This window comes from Caretta caretta, chromosome 6, assembly GCF_965140235.1.
Source record: "Caretta caretta isolate rCarCar2 chromosome 6, rCarCar1.hap1, whole genome shotgun sequence".
Taxonomy (NCBI): Eukaryota; Metazoa; Chordata; order Testudines; family Cheloniidae; genus Caretta; species Caretta caretta.
This window is the reverse complement of record NC_134211.1, coordinates 69,347,854-69,366,954: the sequence shown is the minus strand read 5'-3', so window position 1 is coordinate 69,366,954 and position 19,101 is coordinate 69,347,854. Positions and strand designations below refer to the sequence as shown.

At 46.1% G+C, this 19,101-nt stretch overlaps 1 protein-coding gene across 1 annotated transcript in view; it reads left to right on the top strand.

Annotated features, from left to right (window-relative positions):
• The window catches only part of LOC125638942 (transmembrane protein 151B-like), a 37,863-nt gene extending 19,349 nt beyond the window's left edge, over positions 1 to 18,514 (top strand). Inside the window, exon 2 of the mRNA XM_048855264.2 lies at positions 14,589 to 18,514. Coding sequence (XP_048711221.1) covers positions 14,589 to 16,019 — 1,431 coding nt within the window. The 3' untranslated portion in view covers positions 16,020 to 18,514. The remainder of the gene's footprint in view (positions 1 to 14,588) is intronic.
• Positions 18,515 to 19,101: the final 587 nt, after the last annotated feature.

Below are 19,101 nucleotides of genomic sequence, written 5' to 3'. Positions count from 1 at the left end.
CATGAAACACTGGGCGTGCCTGGGAAACCAAAACCATTCCATAGCTGCTCTTTATTTTGGGCACCTGCCACCCCACAGTGTCTTTGAAGGCAACTGCCCAGGAAGTTGGGGCTTTGATACTTCATGATTTACAAATGAAACTGCACACAGGATTCTCTATGTGTGTCCTGAAGGGGAAAATTAACCTAATTGTAGACTCACACACCTGCCCCACCTCTGGTAATCTCTTCAAGTGCCAACCTAGAAACACCTGTTTGGTACATGTACCAGAAATTCCAGTTCTTAATCTGCAGGTTGTGACTTTCCAGACTATTTTCTAATGACCATAGGAACAAATTAAATAGCATCTATCACATAAAGCAATGGTCCAAAGGCTTCACACCAACAGATAGTAAACAAGTCATGACAGCGTATGAAACTCATAGACTGTAGTTTAAAATATAATGAATTTGTATGAAAGAGGGGTGTGTTTCTTCATTAGATTTTGAGAGTGGGCAATACTTTACTACTATTATTGTTGTTTTTATTCTTTATTATATCTGACATCTTTCATACAAACTGAGCCAAAATGCTCATATGCCAATAGAATTACAACATTACATAATTATAATGCCAAAAGAAGGGAGAAATGAAGGTGTATAGGCAAGGGGAAATATATTTGGGATTTGAGATAAAATGAACAGCGGAGGAGATAGAAAGATATAAGGCAGCTGCAGAGAGAATTGGTGCAGGGGCAAAAAGAAGAAATAAGACAGTGAACAAAGGGAGAGAAATAATGACAAGGTTTCCTGAGCAGTTCCATGGAGGGTTTTGAACCCAAAGACCATTTTGAATTGGATTCTGAAGTGAATGACGAGTCAGGGGAGTGATATTTGAGGATGGGAGTGATATAATTGCACTTCTTTGTGCCTGTGAGATTGCGGGGGCGGGGCAGCAGCATTCTGTACCTGCTGGTGTGTGGAGAGTGGACCCTAGAGAATAGAATTGTAGATAATCAAGGAAAGAGATGGAGGCATGATTGGGGATTACAGCTGAGCTGCAGTGGAGGCATTGGCATGTAAGGGCAATGGTACAGAGACGGTGACAGGCTGTAGGGATGGGCAAAATGAGTTTGCAAAACAGCATGAATATCTGCCATTTTTTGGTGATTCTGGTATTTCCAATGTCACTGGGAACACATGAGGCTGTCAGGTATCACAGCCAGCTTTAAACAATCCTTGTTCACCCTTGCATTGTGCTCAGGCCCAGCCTGGGGATTTGGAGAGGTGTTGGGCCTACTGAGGAGGGCTGAGATTTGCAAAGCTGTGCAGGGGATTTAGCTACACATCTTCCATTACAATAGATGGCTGGAGCCCCTGCACTGTTTTGCAAATCTCCTCCAGAATGTAACTGGCTCATTTTACACAAAAAGTGCCTCTGTGTGCAGGTGAGTGTGGATCTGAAATTCCATCATGGCCTTCTGCTGTAGAAGGAAAGCCCAGCTGCTGCTTCAATCCAAGCCTAGAGACTGGTTTATAGAAGTTTACAGTCCCCTCGCAAAGAAGAGGGCTAGAAACTTACATTAAAATATAGAAAAGATGTCTTAGAGTCTTCATGAGGTTCCCACCGTAGTTCCCACATTTCAGGGGAGTCTGGGGCTGTGGGCTTTGCTGGGCCCAAAGGTTGGGCTGTTCAGAAATGCACAGTAGAGTGATAATGGGATTAGGGTTTAAAAGTAGGTGCTAGAGGGAATTTCACAAGACTCAGGGTACATCTGCACTGCAATGTAAGTTAGTGGGACTTAAGTCAGCAGACTCTGGGTTTGAGAACTCAGGGCTTGAGCATATACAGTGATTGCCAAACAGGGCCGGCCCACAACATTTTGGCACCTGAGGCAGGGAGCTCAAATGACAGCCCCATGCCCCCTTGCTTGGGCCAAAACTTTGAAAGGTCTCAATTCTGCCTTCTTCTTTTTCTACTCCTCTCATGGTACTGCTCTGCTACCTACCCCAATAAAGGAGAACTAACAACTTAAAAGGCTTTGTTCAAAAATTTTAGGTAACACTTAACTTTCAAATGCCTGAACAGCAAATGTAACTTTTCTTGTCTGCGTAGTAAACACTGGCATTTTTATCTGTTTGAATAATCAAAGTGGTGGTTTCTTGACTGAAAAGATTTGAACTGCCTCCCGAAGGTCCACAGTCTGGGCCAGCTCATGCTTTATTGAGATGGTTGCAAGGCCGACCAGCCTCTCCTGTGTCATTGTGGAGCATAGATGTGTTTTTATTAACTTCAGCTTGGAGAAGCTGCGTTCTCCACTGGCAACTGTTACAGGAAGTGTTAGAAGTATGCGCAGAGCAACAAAAGCATTTGGAAAGAGAGTGGTCATCTTATTTGTGCACATATATTCCAGTACGGCCTTTGGAGTTGATCTTGCTGAATTGTATCTTGAAAGGGCTTTCAGCTCATCACCTAAGTCACTCGCATCAATATCGCACATGTCATCATGTGTCAACACTGTCTCTAGGGCCCTGCATTGCTGGTGTAGGTCTTCTTCAGGTATAGTGAGGAGTTTTGGAATATCATACAACATCCCAAATACACCGCTGTGTTCCTTGAGCTGCAAGTTCTTCAACTGACTGTATTGCACAATCTAGCACCTGGTTAAAGAATTCAACTTTGAATTGTTGTTTGGGGTCTCTTATGGGATTATCCCATGCCTCGTAATCAAAATGTCTTCTTTTTTGGTGACTCTTGTATCCTCGAATGGGTGGGAAAATAGTTTCAGTGTGAAGTTCCTCTGCCAACTTCTGTGCACTCTTCAGAACATTTTGAAATCCCTCATCTGACCAGTAAGACTGTAGGTATGACTTTGCTTTGTTCAGTTGTTCCATTGCTCCAGATATATCAAGGTCAATACCTTGGAGTCTCTTGCTTACATTTATTTCAAACAGTATGTCATACCACAACACAAAGCCACACAGAAATTTGAAGTTAGGTATGTTTCTGGTGATTCCATTTCCCTCTGCCACTGTTCTCCCACGAACAGTTTCTGTCATAGCATTATCCTCCATAATGGCAACTATGGCATCATCCATCTTCCCAATTTGGTGTTTGATAGGCTTTTTCGCCTCCACTCGACTTTCCCATCGTGTGGCACTCACTGGTTTCAGCGTCAGAGAGGATGTTCCCAGATGTTGCTTCAAAATTTGCCATCAATGAGTTGATGCAGAGAAAAATACACAGATGCTTTGAATTACATTAAAAAATTAAGCAGCCTCACTCGAAGCTGATGCTGCATCACTGACCACCAAGTTCAATGAATGAGAACTGCATGGGACCAAAAAAGCTCAAGGGTTTAACTCTTGGATCCGTGTCTGTACTCCTCTGTTCTTTCCTCTCATGTTGGCACCATTGTCGTAGCCCTGCCCTCTCATGTCAGCTATCGCAATTCCCATATCTTCCAGCTTTTTAAGAAGCGCATTTGTCATACCAGCTCCTGTAGTATCATCAATGTCAATAAATTCTAGAAAATGCTCTCTGGCAGTCACCATTGCAGGGACATTTTCACTAGGTTCTGTTGTTGTTACAAAACTCACCATTAAAGCCATTTGTTCCGTATGGCTGATGTCAGGTGTGCAGTCCAGAATAACAGAGTAATAACTTGCTGACTTCAGATCTGCCACAATCTTCTGTTTGACTTTTGTTGCCAGTAACTGTATGATCTCATTTTGAATTGTTTTTCCAAGGTAATGGTGTGTGTACATTTCTTGGGTGGTGACTCTTCTTACATGCTCCTGGAGTACAGCATCAAACTCAGCCATCAGCTCCACAATTTTAAGGAAGTTTCCATTATTTGGCACATACCGCTGATGTGAAGTGCCATGCAGTGCTAGGTTTTGGGTAGCAAGCATTCTCACAATGGCAATGAGCCTTTTCAGAACATTTTGCCAGTGAAGATACTCTGATGCAATCTTCTCTTGATGCTGATCATCTCTGGTGGCCTTTAACCTTAGTCTCATCTCAAGCTCTTTCCACCTATGGAATGCTCTCTGGTGATTTGCTGCCTTCTCATGGCATGCCAGATTTCTAGCCAGATTTTTCCAGCCCTTTATTCTTGTAGCACCCATTGTGGCTGGAACATTAGACTGGAAGAGTTTGCAACAAAAACAGTATGCAGCATTCTGGGTATTTCAGTACATTAAAACTTCCCCAAGGCACAAAGTCTTTGCCCTTGGATTACGTAAAACGCTGCCACCACCAAGTGATTTAAACAAAGAACAGGGAAAGGACCACTTGGAGTTCCTATTTCCCCAAAATATCCCCCCAAGCCTTTACACGCGCTTTCCTGGGGAGGCTTGAGAATAAACAAGATGAGCACAAACCCCTTCGATTTTTAAGACCCAAAAACCCAATCAGATTCTTAAAAATCAGAACTTTATTAGAAGAACAAAAAAAGATAAGAGAACAACTTTGTAAGATCAGAATGGAAGATAATCTTACAGGCAGTCAGATTCAAAACATAGAGAATCCCTCTAGGCAAAACCTAAAATTACAAAAAGACACAAAAACAGGAATACACATTTCCTCCAGCACAGCAAATTTACAAGCCAAAATAAAGAAAACCTAATGCATTTTCTAGCTAGATTACTTACTAACTTTACAGGAGTTGGAGGGCTTGCATCCTTGATCTGTTCCCGGCAAAGGTATCACACAGCCAGACAAAAGCCTTCCCCCCCACTCCAGATTTGAAAGTATCTTGTCCCCTCATTGGTCATTTTGGGTCAGGTGCCAGCCAAATTACCTTAGTTTCTTAACCCTTTACAGGTGAAAGGATTTTGCCTCTGGCCAGGAGAGATTTTATAGCACTGTATACAGAAAGGTGGTTACCCTTCCCTTTATATTTATGACACTTGCACTCTGACTAACTAGCTTCCTGTGCTTTCTTCCTTTTTCTGAATGCTGCCCCAGAGAAGTGTTTTCTTCTTTCATTCATGACTGCTGTTCTGTGCCAGCTATAGTGGCTCTCAACACTCAGTTGAAGGGGACACATAAGCAGGCTGGTAGCAGGGTTTGAGTGAGGGAAGATATCAGCTTCTTAAGGTCCTAACTGGCTCCTACTACTTCAGTTGACTGCCTGTTCTCCTCAAGTGGGCTCAGGGAAGCATCGGGAAACAGGAAGCTCCCTGAGAAGCTGGTGTTAATCAGTCCAGGCTCCTGCGGGTGCTAGAGAGGTACATTAGAGGCTCCTCCTCCTCTCTCTTCCTGCAGCTCCTGCTGCTTTCTGTTATTCCCTCTCACCTTTTCTCGTGCCTGCCTGTTATGTCTCTTGTGCCCTCCTTCCTCCAGCACAGTGCTCCACCATCTCTGTGCACCTAGAGCAGAGAGAATACATATGCACCAGCAGCAGACACAATTTTCCACACTCTGGGTCCTAGTGGCACCCCTCCCGCCTAGTCTGGCACCTGCGGCGGCCGCCTCAGTTCACCTCATGGGAAGGCCAGCCCTGTTGCCAAATTTAGGTTAAGAATTTTTTAACCTGGGCCCAAACCTTAAGCTCTGGAATCCACATTGGAGTACGCAGACATGAATCCAACCAACTGTATCTCAGGCTTCCTAGCACCTTCCTAAAATGTGAGGCGCTGGTGGGCAGCTCGGCAGTGTTTTCTGACCCACCAAAGGTACCCGACAGAGATAATGACAGAGCAGGAGGAGGAGGAGGACACAGACATGGAAGACTTGAACTGGCTGATGCTGCTCATGACACTCGGTATAGCCACTGATATCCGCTCCATAGACCAGCACTTCTAAAGCAAGGCAACAAGAACAAACTGTTAGGGTCACATCATCATGGAGACCTGGGATGACCAGCAGTGGGTCCAGAACTTTCACACAAAGAAAACTGTATTTCTGGAGCTTTCTGAGCAGCTTGCCCTGACCCAACAGTGTAAAGATACATGCATGAGGCTGGCCATGCCTGTCCACAAGCAGCTTGCTATAATCATCTGGAAGATGGCTACCCCATCCCGCTACAAGTCAGTGGCCAATCAGTTTGGTATTGGAAAGTCGACTGTGGGTAAGTGGCAGTGGAGATTTCTGAGGCAATCGGGTGTGTGGTTTACCACAAGTTGGTAGGTATAAAAGATATTCCTGAGGTAATTGCTGGCTTTGAGAGAATGGGGTTTCCAAACTGTGCCAGGGACCCTGATGGGACCCGTGTACCCATAGTTCGCCCTCATCATGGAGCACATGAGTACATAAACCACAAAGGGTACTACTCCATTGTTATGTGGGCCCTCATGGTCCACAGAGGTTGATTTGTGAATGTCAGTATTGGCTGCACTGGAAAAGTTTAGGATGTCAGGGTTTTTTGCTGATTGAGAGAGTCTATATTCATGGACAAGCTGGGACATTACTCCCACCACAACATTATTGTATATGAAGTTCCATCCCCACTGTTATTCTGGGGAATGCCATGTACCCACTTTTGCCTTGGCTGATGAAACCATACCCTGATCTCAGATGCCCTGGCAAAAGAAGGTTTAATTACATTCTTAGCAGGTGTAGAATGGTGGCTGAATGTGTATATGGCAGACTGAAATCCCGCTGGCGGTAATTACAGACCCATTTGGACGCCAGTGTCGTCAATGCTGTCTGCATTTCTGTGGCTTGCTGCGCTCTTCACGATCGTTGTGAAGCCAGCGGTGAGCCATTTGCCCCTGAATGAACCTATGACTGCAAGGCCCCCTGAACTGGTACACTCAGCCAGAGAGTGCATCAAACACAGCTGGAGCTGGATGCATCCCAGCAACAAAAGTCAGGGACGCTTTGTGCTCCCACATTCCATGGGCCAGCTGAAGAGGGAGAATAGTACCTCTACATGCTTGTTGGGGAGGGGGCATTGATTGCCCTGCATTGTACTTTTGAATGACATAACTGTTTATGTAATGGGGTGGTGTGGAGAAACCACTATGGATTGATGTAAATAGCTGCTGTATGTATATAGCTTTAGTGAGACATGGGTTTTGCATACAACGTCCCACTTGTCCCTGCTCCTCTGTTTATCTTTATTATTTGAAATACGCATTATCTCATGTGTTGCAATGATGGCAATAAATATTCTTTATGAAAAAAAAAACTTTATTTTTACACAGTTAGTGGAAAAGTCCAATATTAAACCACTGCCTGGCAGGCTAGCTGCCATTAGCCCGCTATAACACCAGCAACACCAAAAGCTTTAAAAGTATCCAAGAGCATCAACTTGTGCAAACAGTGAAATGATGTACAAGACACCCTATACACACACTGTTGTGTTTCCCCCGGCCCACCGTTCTCCTTTCACGTTTGCCATTCGCTTGGTGCCGGGGCAGGGACGTGGAGGTGTCCATGGGGGAGGGGTTCAGCACTGAAGACTGCATGGGGCACATTTGTCCATCCCAGCCACTGATAGGGCCCAAATGCATGGCCTACCCAGCCATGGAATTGTCCAGGCTGTTCCTGAATGCAGGCCAGGGTACCACGGAGGGCACGCAAGCCCTTGGAGCCTTTACGTTTGCAGCCATTCGAGACAGCTGGTGCTCAAACAATTCTCTCTGTTGTGCTCCATTGTCCTCCCTTCACCGCCTTTCCTGTTCCAGGAACTGTGAAGCATATGCCTGCTCCTGCACCACTACCCTGTCCTCAAGCTGCGCAGCCAGAGTGAGCCTTCCCGCTTGCCTTTCAGCTTGTCTTTCCTCTTGGAATAGGATGAGACTCAGAAGGTTACTGTCTCAAATAGCTGAGTGCAGGAGCCCAGAAAAAATCATCTTGGAATTTCAAAGACAGAAAATGTTCCTTATTGAACTTCAGTGTATTGGCAGAGGGCTGCTTCACACCACTGACGCTCCATAGACACGGCTGGGCAAGCCCCCACACTCCGTCCCTGCTCTACAGCGGGAGTGCTGGGCGGGCAGGTGAAGGGGGGCAAGTCCCTGTGCCCTGACCCTGCTCCCTGGCAGGAGTGCCAGGCAGAGGGGCAGAGCAGGGAAAGCTGCCGCCCCCTGACCCTACTCCGTGGCAGGAGCACCAAGGAGTGAGGGGACTGCAGGTGGAAGGGGTGGGGAGGGTCCCCCACTTGTCCTGGCCCAGGGCCCCACTAAACTGTAATCTGCCTCTGATTCCCAGTAAAAACTCACTTTTACATGCTTGTTTTACTGTTTGTATTTCCTGGTCTCCATTTGAAATTCCACAGGGTCGGGGAGGGGGGATGCAAGGCACTGACGTGCAATCCACCATTAGCAGATATACGCTGCTTCCCAGGGTTTGCATTGGTTCATAGAGCCGAAATCCCTTTCGTTCCTATATTAATAAATCCACATATAGACTCAGAAACTTACCAGGCTTCAGGGCAGCTTCTCCTTCTTCCATTTCTGCTGCTGGATCCACGGTGGGCTGTTCCTCTGGGCCGGGGGGGGCATCAAAAAGCTCCTCTAAGTATGGCCCCAGGATGTGCTCAGTTGCTTCTGCAGCAAAGCCTCCTCTGGGGCTCGTTTCATCAGCAGAGTTACTTCATTTGCCTCATTTGGTGCCTGCTGCTGGCTCCAATCAATTCCCATGCTGGCTACAGGGGCCAGCAGGGCATCATCCCAGCTGACCAGGTCATTGTGCACCACTCATTGCCCAGTGCTCAGTGCAATCCCTACACAGGGTCAAACTCATCATAAAATAGGTACAATGCTGGTGAGTTGCCAGAGGCGCATTTGTGATGCCTGGTTTTCCGGTATTTGGTCTTAATCCACTTAATCCATTCCCTGCACTGATCACCGCTTTGGTAAATTTCCAGCGCCGCCAGCTTCTTTGCTGTTTGCTGGTATGCATGGTCATTTCTGATACTCTTACTAATAAAATTAATTGTTTGGTTAAACTCTCGTGGCCTCACACAATAGATTAACCAAAATCGATCTGTGCTCCGGTAACCACAATGCAGCATGCTTTGTAAAGGACTTCTTCTGGTCAGTATCCATGGCAAACGCTGCAGGTTCTCGAAAGGTTTGTTTGCAGATTGGCTGTCAGAATAAAATGCTGAACTGTTGTATTAGAACAAGGTGGGGTGCTTCCTTTTCCCTGGAGTCGACTGATGATTCTTGGGAGAGAGAGGACAAATGAAGTCTGCGCATAGTGTTGTGGATACTTTTGGTGGACTCCAAGAACCTGAGTCCAGGGCAGTTGCATCCACACTGCAAAATGATAGGGCTCGAACCCTGGGTCCTGCTTTGACTTGGGCTTAGACCCTCTACTCTCACAGGCTCCTAGGACCCTGGATCCAAGCCTGAGAGATTTGAGTGTCAATGGAAGAGGGCTTAAGGCTTGAACCTGAGTCAGAACCTGGGCTTACATTGCAACATAGACATACCCTCAGTAGCTGGATCTGGACTCAATCATATACCTACATGGCTCCTGCTGTTTTGCAGTTATTGTTCAGAGTTCTGGGTGCTGGTTGTAACCACTTTGTTCCTCTCCTCAGAGTTCACTAAAGGAGATGAGGAAAAATGAGCCTGATTTACATTTGTAATAAGGTCCCTTTACACCACTATGGAAGCATAATGGGGCCTTAAAGTGGATGTGAATTACATTTTTATCAATTTGGTCCCTTTACACTGCCAGTGGTTGTCATAATTTCCTCCTGGAAGCATTCTGATCTCAGTTACTCTAGATTTACACTGGTGTAATTCCATTGAAATCACTGGAGCTACTCTGAGTTTACACCAGAGTGAGATGAGAATCTATGAAATTAGAATCTAGCCCCATGAGTCTAACTGTATGGGGCTCAGCCTCAAAGGAAACCACAAAGACCTCTAAAAATGACCTAAAATAGCTCTTCTGTGCCTAAAAATGAACGACTTTAAAGTCAAACCTCAGCCTTGCAAAGTTAAAAGCAAATGCTGCTGTCCCACCGGGAAAAGGGCAAACTCTACTTACAAATGGCATAAAGCTCCCATTTCTAGCTCTGCAGGGTCATGAAGCATTGGACCTTAAACTCATCACTGGTCCAGAACTGAATCTTGCCTGTTGTGGGCCTCACACAATCAATATTAGGGGGAAACATCACATTTAGGGGGAGAAGGAGGCAATTTTTCTCTGATAGGCTGCTTTAAAACTGTGGCATCTGTTGGAAGCTGTGAAGAAGTTTGGAATGTTAGAGGTGGCCCCTTGGGAGATGGATTAGTTCCATTTTGCATCAGTGGGGGAAAAGCAGAGAGATGGTATATGTATCTTGGTGTGTTTCATTGCTACAACACTCTTACTACAAAGTGGGGCCAAAGGGCATCAGTGGGGGAAAAGCAGAGAGATGGTATATGTATCTTGGTGTGTTTTATTGCTACAACACTCTTACTACAAAGTGGGGCCAAAGGGCATCAGTAGCAAGAGGGAGGCCAGTACAGAGATATTCCTCAACCGTACACATCAGGTGTAAGGCTCTTGCTGAGTGTGCTCCTCCCAGCCCGTACACTGGAGCCAGCCGATGCTGGAACTCTCGCTGCTGCTGTTCTTTAGAAAGAGACCGCTCAGTTGCTACAGTTTCTGGCTACTGGGCTTGATTTGTTTCTTATTACAGCCCAGCCCAGCATGACATGCAACAGGTTCATTGCAACATCATCAGGGTGAGGATGCTAATCCTGTCCTCTCAGGGAACACAGGTGGGAGTGTACAAGAGTAAATTCTTTTATTTGTGATCTGTGTCCTGCCTTTTGAGCCCTCAAAGCAGGGGGATCTGCTGGATTTTAACTATTCACATATACACCATTAGCTACATAGCTTAAACCCTTTTTTTTGCTTCTTGCCAATATTGTTTTCAGCTTGTTACCATGCCACCTGGAACTGTGATTCTGTCAGAACTGAAAGTAAACATGGTATAATCTAGGCAGTTTCTGGATGGGAGACCTCCAAGACAATGCTACAGCACACATGGTGTTGATAATTTGGTAGGTGTCGCTCTTAAGAACATAAGAATGGCCATACTGGGTCAGACCAAAGGTCCATCCAGCCCAGTATCCTGTCTACCGACAGTGGCCAATGCCAGGTGCCCCAGAGGGAGTGAACCTAACAGGTAATGGTCAAGTGGTCTCTCTCCTGCCATCCATCTTCACCCTCTGATAAACAGAGGCTAGGGACACCATTCCTTGCCCATCCTGGTTAATAGCCATTAATGGACTTAACCTCCATGAATTTATCCAGTTCTCTTTTAAACCCTGTTATAATCTGAGCCTTCACAATCTCCTCAGGCAAGGAGTTCCACAGGTTGACTGTGTGCTGAGTGAAGAAGAACTTCCTTTTATTTGTTTTAAACCTGCTGCCCATCAATTTCATTTGGTGGCCCCTAGTTCTTATATTATGGGAACAAGTAAATAACTTTTCCTTATTCACTTTCTCCACACCATTCATGATTTTATATACCTCTATCATATCCCCCCTTAGTCTCCTCTTTTCCAAGCTGAAAAGTCCTAGCCTCTTTAATCTCTCCTCATATGGGACCTGTTCCAAACTCATTTTAGTTGCCCTTTTCTGAACCTTTCTAATACCAGTATATCTTTTTTGAGATGAGGGGACCACATCTGTACGCAGTATTCAAGATGTGGGCGTACCACGGATTTATATAAGGGCAATAAGATATTCTCCATTTTATTCTCTAGCCCTTTTTTAATGGCAGGTTTCAGAATAACAGCCGTGTTAATCTGTATTCGCAAAAAGAAGAGGAGTACTTGTGGCACTTTAGAGACTAACCAATTTATTTGAGCATAAGCTTTCGTGAGCTACAACTCACTTAGGGCCTAATAACATCAGCCACACTATCAGAGGCTCGTTCACCTGCACATCCACCAATGTGATATATGCCATCATGTGCCAGCAATGCCCCTCTGCCATGTACATTGGTCAAACTGGACAGTCTCTACGTAAAAGAATAAATGGACACAAATCAGATGTCAAGAATTATAACATTCATAAACCAGTCGGAGAACACTTCAATCTCTCTGGTCATGCGATTACAGACATGAAAGTTGCGATATTACAACAAAAAAACTTCAAAACCAGACTCCAGCGAGAGACTGTTGAATTGGAATTCATTTGCAAATTGGATACAATTAACTTAGGCTTGGATAGAGACTGGGAGTGGCTAAGTCATTATGCAAGGTAACCTATTTCCCCTTGTTTTTTCTTACCCCCCCCCCCCACGTTCTTGTTAAACCCTGGATTTGTGCTGGAAATGGCCCACCTTGATTATCATACACATTGTAAGGAGAGTGATCACTTTAGATAAGCTATTAGCAGGAGAGTGGGGTGGAGGGAGGTATTTTTTCATGCTTTGGGTGTATAAAAAGATCTTCTACACTTTCCACAGTATGCATCCGATGAAGTGAGCTATAGCTCACAAAAGCTTATGCTCAAATAAATTGGTTAGTCTCTAAGGTGCCACAAGTACTCCCTTTTTTAATGATTTCTAACATCCCGTTTGCTTTTTTGACTGCCAGTGCACACTGTGTGGACGTCTTCAGAGAACTATCCACGATGACTCCAAGATCTTTCTCCTGATTAGTTGTAGCTAAATTAGCCCCCATCATATTGTACGTATAGTTGGGGTTATTTTTTTCCAGTGTGCATTACTCTATATTTATCCACATTAAATTTCATTTGCCATTTTGTTGCCCGATCACTTAGTTTTGTGAGATCTTTTTGAAGTTCTTCACAGTCTGCTTTGGTCTTAACTATCTTGAACAGTTTAGTATCATCTGCAAACTTTGCCACCTCACTGTTTACCCCTTTCTCCAGATCATTTATGATATTACCTGTGAGTCAGCTCCGTGCTGCTGGAGGCACAGGACCTGGTTCTGGTTTACATTCCTCTGGCTTCATGCTGCTCTGGCAGTCCTCTGCCAACTCTGGGGCATGGCCAGAATGAGTGGGTGGAAAACCACTAAAGAAGAGTGCTCCCAAGGCTTCTCAGCAACGGAGCGCGGATTCAGAAATTCAGCAGTTGCAGAATGCAAGGGCCAAGACAGCAGCCAAATTGTCTTCTCATTCATACACTGTGCAACCCTATCAATTTCAGTGGGATTGCACAGAATGTACATGAAGGCAGAGGTTGGACTATGTGTCCTTATGGGGTGTAACAGAGAGTAAGTGCCTTGTGTGGGCTATCGAATCTGGGGCCCAAGCACAGAGGAGTGAGCAGGTATTGTGCCTCTGCTTATCCTCACCCCTGAGCACATGGGCGAGGTGAGAATGGGTGAAGCATTGACTCTGCCCCTCAATACATGAGGATAGTACAAGGACACAATGAGACAATATTGGTCGGCATGATCGACACTGGCCTCAGCACACTGGCAGCCTAACCATTGTCATGTTTTTTGTAGGTATCGCAGCACAGTAAAGTTTCAAGGAAGAGTTTGAAGGAGGATAATGAGGTCGCTTTGCAGGTGGTTACAGAGAGCACCTCCCAGGCATGAGGGGCAACAGGGGAGGAAGCACAAAAGGTGCTTGTTTGAAATTTAACAAATGGCAGATAGAGGCTGGCTCTTGGGCTGGTCAGAGGCAGGAGATGACTTTTCCATACTGAATAAGAGATGATAGGTAGGGTGGGAACAGTGCTTAATATGTGCCAGGGCTGAGCACCGGCACCTCTAGGCTTGGCAATTCATAGCCCCGGTGCCTCTGGGCTTGGCAGTTCATAGCCCCGGTGTCTCTGGGCTTGCTGCATCAGTTGTGAATGTAAAAAAATTGCTTGAGCCCTGGCACCTCTTTCATTACAAATTAAACACTATGTGGGATGTTGTCATGAAGGGCCTGAAAGCGAAGACAAGCAGCTTACGTTTGATACAAAAGAGAAGAGGGAGTCCATGAAGGGATACAAAGAGAGGGGTGACATGGTCAAAGAGACAGGATAGGAAATTATCTTTGCCTTCTGAATGGATATGAAGAGGGCACAATTGCCTTTGTCAGAGAAAACGATGTGGCAGTAATTGGGATGCGAGATGATGAGAAGACTGGATGAGAGTTTTAGCTGTGTGTATGGATAGGAATGGCCATATCTTAGAGATGTTAAGCAGAAAGAATCTACAAACCTGGATATGAGGACCTAGACAGAAGTCTGAATCAAAGATGACATCTGGGTTATGGGCATGAGTGACAGGAAGAATGGTGGTGTGAAAGGAGGTAGCAGAGAGAATTTTGGAAGAAAGATCTGTTTTAGCCATATTGGGCCTGAGCTGACGGCTAGACATCCACAAGGAGATGTCAGAGAGACAGGCTGCAATTTTAGTTTGACCAGAAGGAGAGAGGTCTGAAGTAGATTTGCTGTCGGTACAGGCCAGCACCATGTTACTCCCATTGTGGAGCAAGGAGAGAAAAGGGAAGGTGTTGTGCCTTGGAGAGACATTTCTGAGGCATAATGCCTTATGGGGCTACTCCTGTGACTGCAGTTTACGCAGACCACACCTTACTGAGGGCTCTGCCTACAGGCCCAAGCTAGCCCTAAGGCATTCAGTGGCTAAGACAAACACACTCTTGAAGGTAAGAGTCATGTATTATGTAAAATGATGCCACTGACATAAATTACTCTTTCTCTCGCTTCTCAGCAACGCCCTGTCAAGCAGTCCTTGAGTGCCTCCATGTGCAGAGAATCCCACTGGAAATGCCTCCTCCTTTCCGTCCTTATGTATGGCTGCCTGGGTGCTGTGGCCTGGTGTCAGCTAGCTCGAGTCACCAAGCTCAGCTTTGATAGCTCCTTCAAAGGCAAGTCTATGATCTACCATGATAGCCCGTGCTCTGATGGCTATGTCTACATCCCCCTAGCCTTCCTCACCATACTGTATGTGGCCTACCTGGTGGAATGTTGGCACTGCCATGCCAAAAGTGAACTCCAGTACAAGGCGGATGTGGACAGCATCTATGACCGTATCAACCGCATGCAGCAGGCCACTCCCTGTATTTGGTGGAAGGCCATCAGCTACCACTTTGTGCGACGCACCCGGCAGGTGACCCGGTACCGCAATGGTGATGCCTATACCACCACACAGGTCTACCATGAGCGGGTCAACACACATGTGGCTGAAGCTGAGTTTGACTACTCTCACTGTGGATTCAAGGACATTTCCAAGGAGCTGCTAGGCCTGGAATGCTACACAGCCACAAAACTGAAGTTCACCAAGTGCTTCAGCTTTGCCAACACAGAGTCAGAGAACGCCTACCTGACCCAGAGGACTCACTTTTTCACAGAAATTGAGGGGCTGGATGACTACATGGAGGTCAGGGAAGGCATGCAGCTCAAAAACATAGACTTCAAAGAGCTTATGATGGCCTATGGGGACCCAGAGCATCTCCCATGGTATGTGTCCCACTACACTTTCTGGGTGGCAGCTGTCTTGATGATCTCCTGGCCACTGCGGGTGCTCATAGAGTATCGGACTGCGTATGTGCACTACCACATTGAGAAGCTCCTAGGCCTAGAGTACACAGTGCCCGGCACAGCAGAGGAGCCCCTTTATAGGTATTGCATGCCCCGGGATAACACTCAGGACAGCACTGAGCTGGAATGGCACATCTGTACCAACCGACAGCTGATCCCCAGCTACTCGGAGGCCATGCTCCTGGACCTGACAGACTCCCCTGTGTACAACGGCTATTCCATGCGTGGGTACAGTGAAATAGCTCATGGCTGTGAGCGCTGCAATCAGGCCTCCAGCACCTCCTCCATCTTCTCCCGCTACGCCTTCCACAGTGGCAGCGGAAACTCACACCTCTCCCTCAACACCAGCCGCTTCTCTTTGTGCCGGGTTCATGGTTCTCACAGGACAGGCCTCTGGAGGAGTTGCAGCAGCAGCATTGCAGACCGTGGCTGCCAGGATGAACAGTGTTGCTCTTACTCTAGCCAGCTCGCCATCAATGAAAACCCACCCACCTACCAGGATGCCCGCTTTTTCCCAGTGTTAATTGTACACAGATCTGAAGGGCACGAGGGAAGGCGCTTCTACATCCGGCGCTCATCCTGCCTGGAGACATCTCTGTGATCAGGCCTTATGGCTCTAGGCTCCTCCCTCCCCAGGACAGCTCCACTGCACTAGTGCTGTTTGACAGAGATGGTATCAGCAGGGAAACCGTTAACTTCAAGACTGTGCCACCACACACTGGCTCCACAGGGCAAACTCTCCGATTCTAATTCCCCTCCCTGCCAATGCAAGAAAATATGTCCACTCCGACAAGCAGCTACTCATTTCTCTTCCTGCCACTTTCCATTACTTCCCCATCATTAGGTGCCCCTCTCTTTTTTCCTCTTTCCTACCCTTCTTCCACTCATCAGTCACCCTTTTCTTTCTTCCCCTGTTTCTGTCTCCCCTCTCATTCCCATCTCCAGCCTCCCCTCACATTTCAGTCATTATACTTTGCACCACAACAGCAATTTCCACCTGAGGATCTCAAAGCGCTTTGCGAACATTGATGCATTTAGCCTCCCAACTCTCTTGTAAGGCAGGAAACTGAGGCCCAGGGAGGTTAAGCGATTCACCCAAGATCACACAGCAGGTCAGTGGCAGAGCCAGAAGCAGAATTCAAATCTGCAGATTCCCAGTCACCTGCTGTTACCACCAGACCAGGTTTATCTTTCCCTCCTCCTTCTCTCATTTACTCCCTCCCTCTTTCACTTCCCCCTGTTCTTCTCTGTCCATGCCTGTCTTCCTTTATGGCTGTCTCAGTTCTGCTCCCTAAGTTCTCGTCATTCCTTCCCAGGGTTTTAAAGAGTGCTGGATCTTGCCTAATCAAAGTTTCTTCCTTGCTTTCCGGGTACAGCCAGTTAGTACTAGTAAAAAATGGTATCTACAAGGCACAAGTTTAATGGATTAAAGTTTAACACATTTGTATAAACTAAGGGCCTGATACTGAAAGGTGCTGCACACCCAGAACTTTCACTGAAGGGTCAAGCCCCAAAATACTGAAGTTTACCAGTAAAAGGAAAGAACATGCTCCATCCCACCTTTCCTCCTACCCCATCACACTCCCGGGCCTTGTCAATAAACATTTCCTCCTGTTGCTAGCCCCCGTTCTACTCTTCACAGTTAGCAATGTTGGGGGCACTACTGTAGACTGAATGCTGGTGGACTCCACCATTTTTAGCATTGTGACCCTGATTCCCAGTTACTCCATTCCCACACCTGGCACAGGAATGAGGTGGCCAAGGGGCAAGGTGGCCTTTTGTCACCTTTGTCCTCCCCATATTCTGGGGCTGTTTGGGGGTTGCCACAGGCCGCAGTGTAAGTTAGAGCAACCTCAGAGCTGCTCTAACTTAAACTCTGTTTCCCATGCCTTCTATGGGCCCTGGGAAACAAAGAATAGCTGTAGCACTGTGTATTAAGCTACATCCCCTGCCCCATTCTCAGCCTCCCACTCCATGGCCCCAACATTAGGGGCTGGGAGCACAGCGCCTGTATCATAGAATCATAGAATATCAGGGTTTGAAGGGACTTCAGGAGGTCATCTAGTCCAACCCCCTGCTCAAAGCAGGACCAATCCCCAATTTTTGCCCCAGATTCCTAAATGGCCCCGTCGGCCCCCCTAAAGGATTGAACTCACAACCCTGGGTTTAGCAGGCCAATGCTCAAACCACTGAGCTATCCCTCCCCCCCTAGTTCTATGCTAGTTCTATGCTGGCCAGGAGGCCCTTTATATAGAGATATCCTTGGGGTGCTGTTTCTTCTCCCCATAAGGCCCCTTTATGCTGCCAGACCATGGTAGAGCTGCCTTAGTGTGATGCCAGATTGGCCCATGTGTCATCTAATCCTGCTCAGAGCAGGTCTAAATGACACACTGGTTAAAACAGCGGCGGCAGCCCATGACACATCTACAACAGAGTGCTCTGCTACTGGTGGAGCTGAACTGCCGTTAGCAATAGTAGACAAGGCTCTAGGCTCTGTCAGTGGCACTCCGGCTTTCCCGTCTTGGGAGTCAGCATTTTTTAAACATTTCCTAGCTCCAAGATCTGAACAAATCAAAGGCGGCTGACCATTCTCAGGAACTGCTAAGGGACCATCTCAGAATGCAAACCTGCATGCAATGAGTGATTGTCTCACACTGAACAAGACCTAGAAATGGTGTTGGGTGGATCACGGACATTATGATTATCAGTGGCTTACAGTGGATATCAGAATGCACTACAGTATTTTTCAGAAACAATGTGTTTTAATACCACAGGGCAAATAAATAAAAAGCATTGTCCACTAAGAGATTGTTAACAAATGCTTACTCCCAGATCAGTTTCTTATATATCTACTTGTAATCTGAAATTTGAACTGCCTGTTTGGTATGTGTAGATCATATCTGTATCTATACATATACAGTGATTTCTTATGGCATTGACTGTTGCATCATGTAAAAATCCTTTCAGTTTAATTATTCTGTTTTTGTAATACTGCATTTATTTCAACACAAGAGAGATAGGGATTGCTTTCACATATACAACACAAAGTTAATCTGTAAATGATGGTGATTGCAATCAAAAGGTTGTCTCAGTCTACAGGAATTTATTTATTTCTATAAATGTTTTATGTAAGTGACTACCACTTTGAAAGCTAGGCACTAATTACAAAAGTTAGGAAACATACGTGATGCTTTTAGTTTATTACCTTTAGAAAAAGTGCTTAGAGTTACTTGCTCCAATGCTTAGAAGAGCCAGTTCTAGGTTTGGGGAGTTTTCAGAGATGGACTCACCTCAAAATCTCAATTGTGGTAAAATTCAAATTTAGGAAGAATTCAGACCTAGATTCACACTATAATGAGCCACCGAAACCTCAGATCTGAACAACGGTGCACCCCACCACCACTCAGAATAGGGGGAGATTTTAAATCCAGATCAAGAATCAGATCTGAGCCCTATAGCTTGAGCTCATCTCTAATTATTTTTTAGATGGAGCAGTTAGAATCATAGAATATCAGGGTTGGAAGGGACCTCAGGGGGTCATCTAGTCCAACCCCCTGCTCAAAGCAGGACCGATCCCCAATTAAATCATCCCAGCCAGGGCTTTGTCAAGCCTGACCTTAAAAACTTCTAAGGAAGCAGATTCCACCACCTCCCTAGGTAATGCATTCCAGTGCTTCACCACC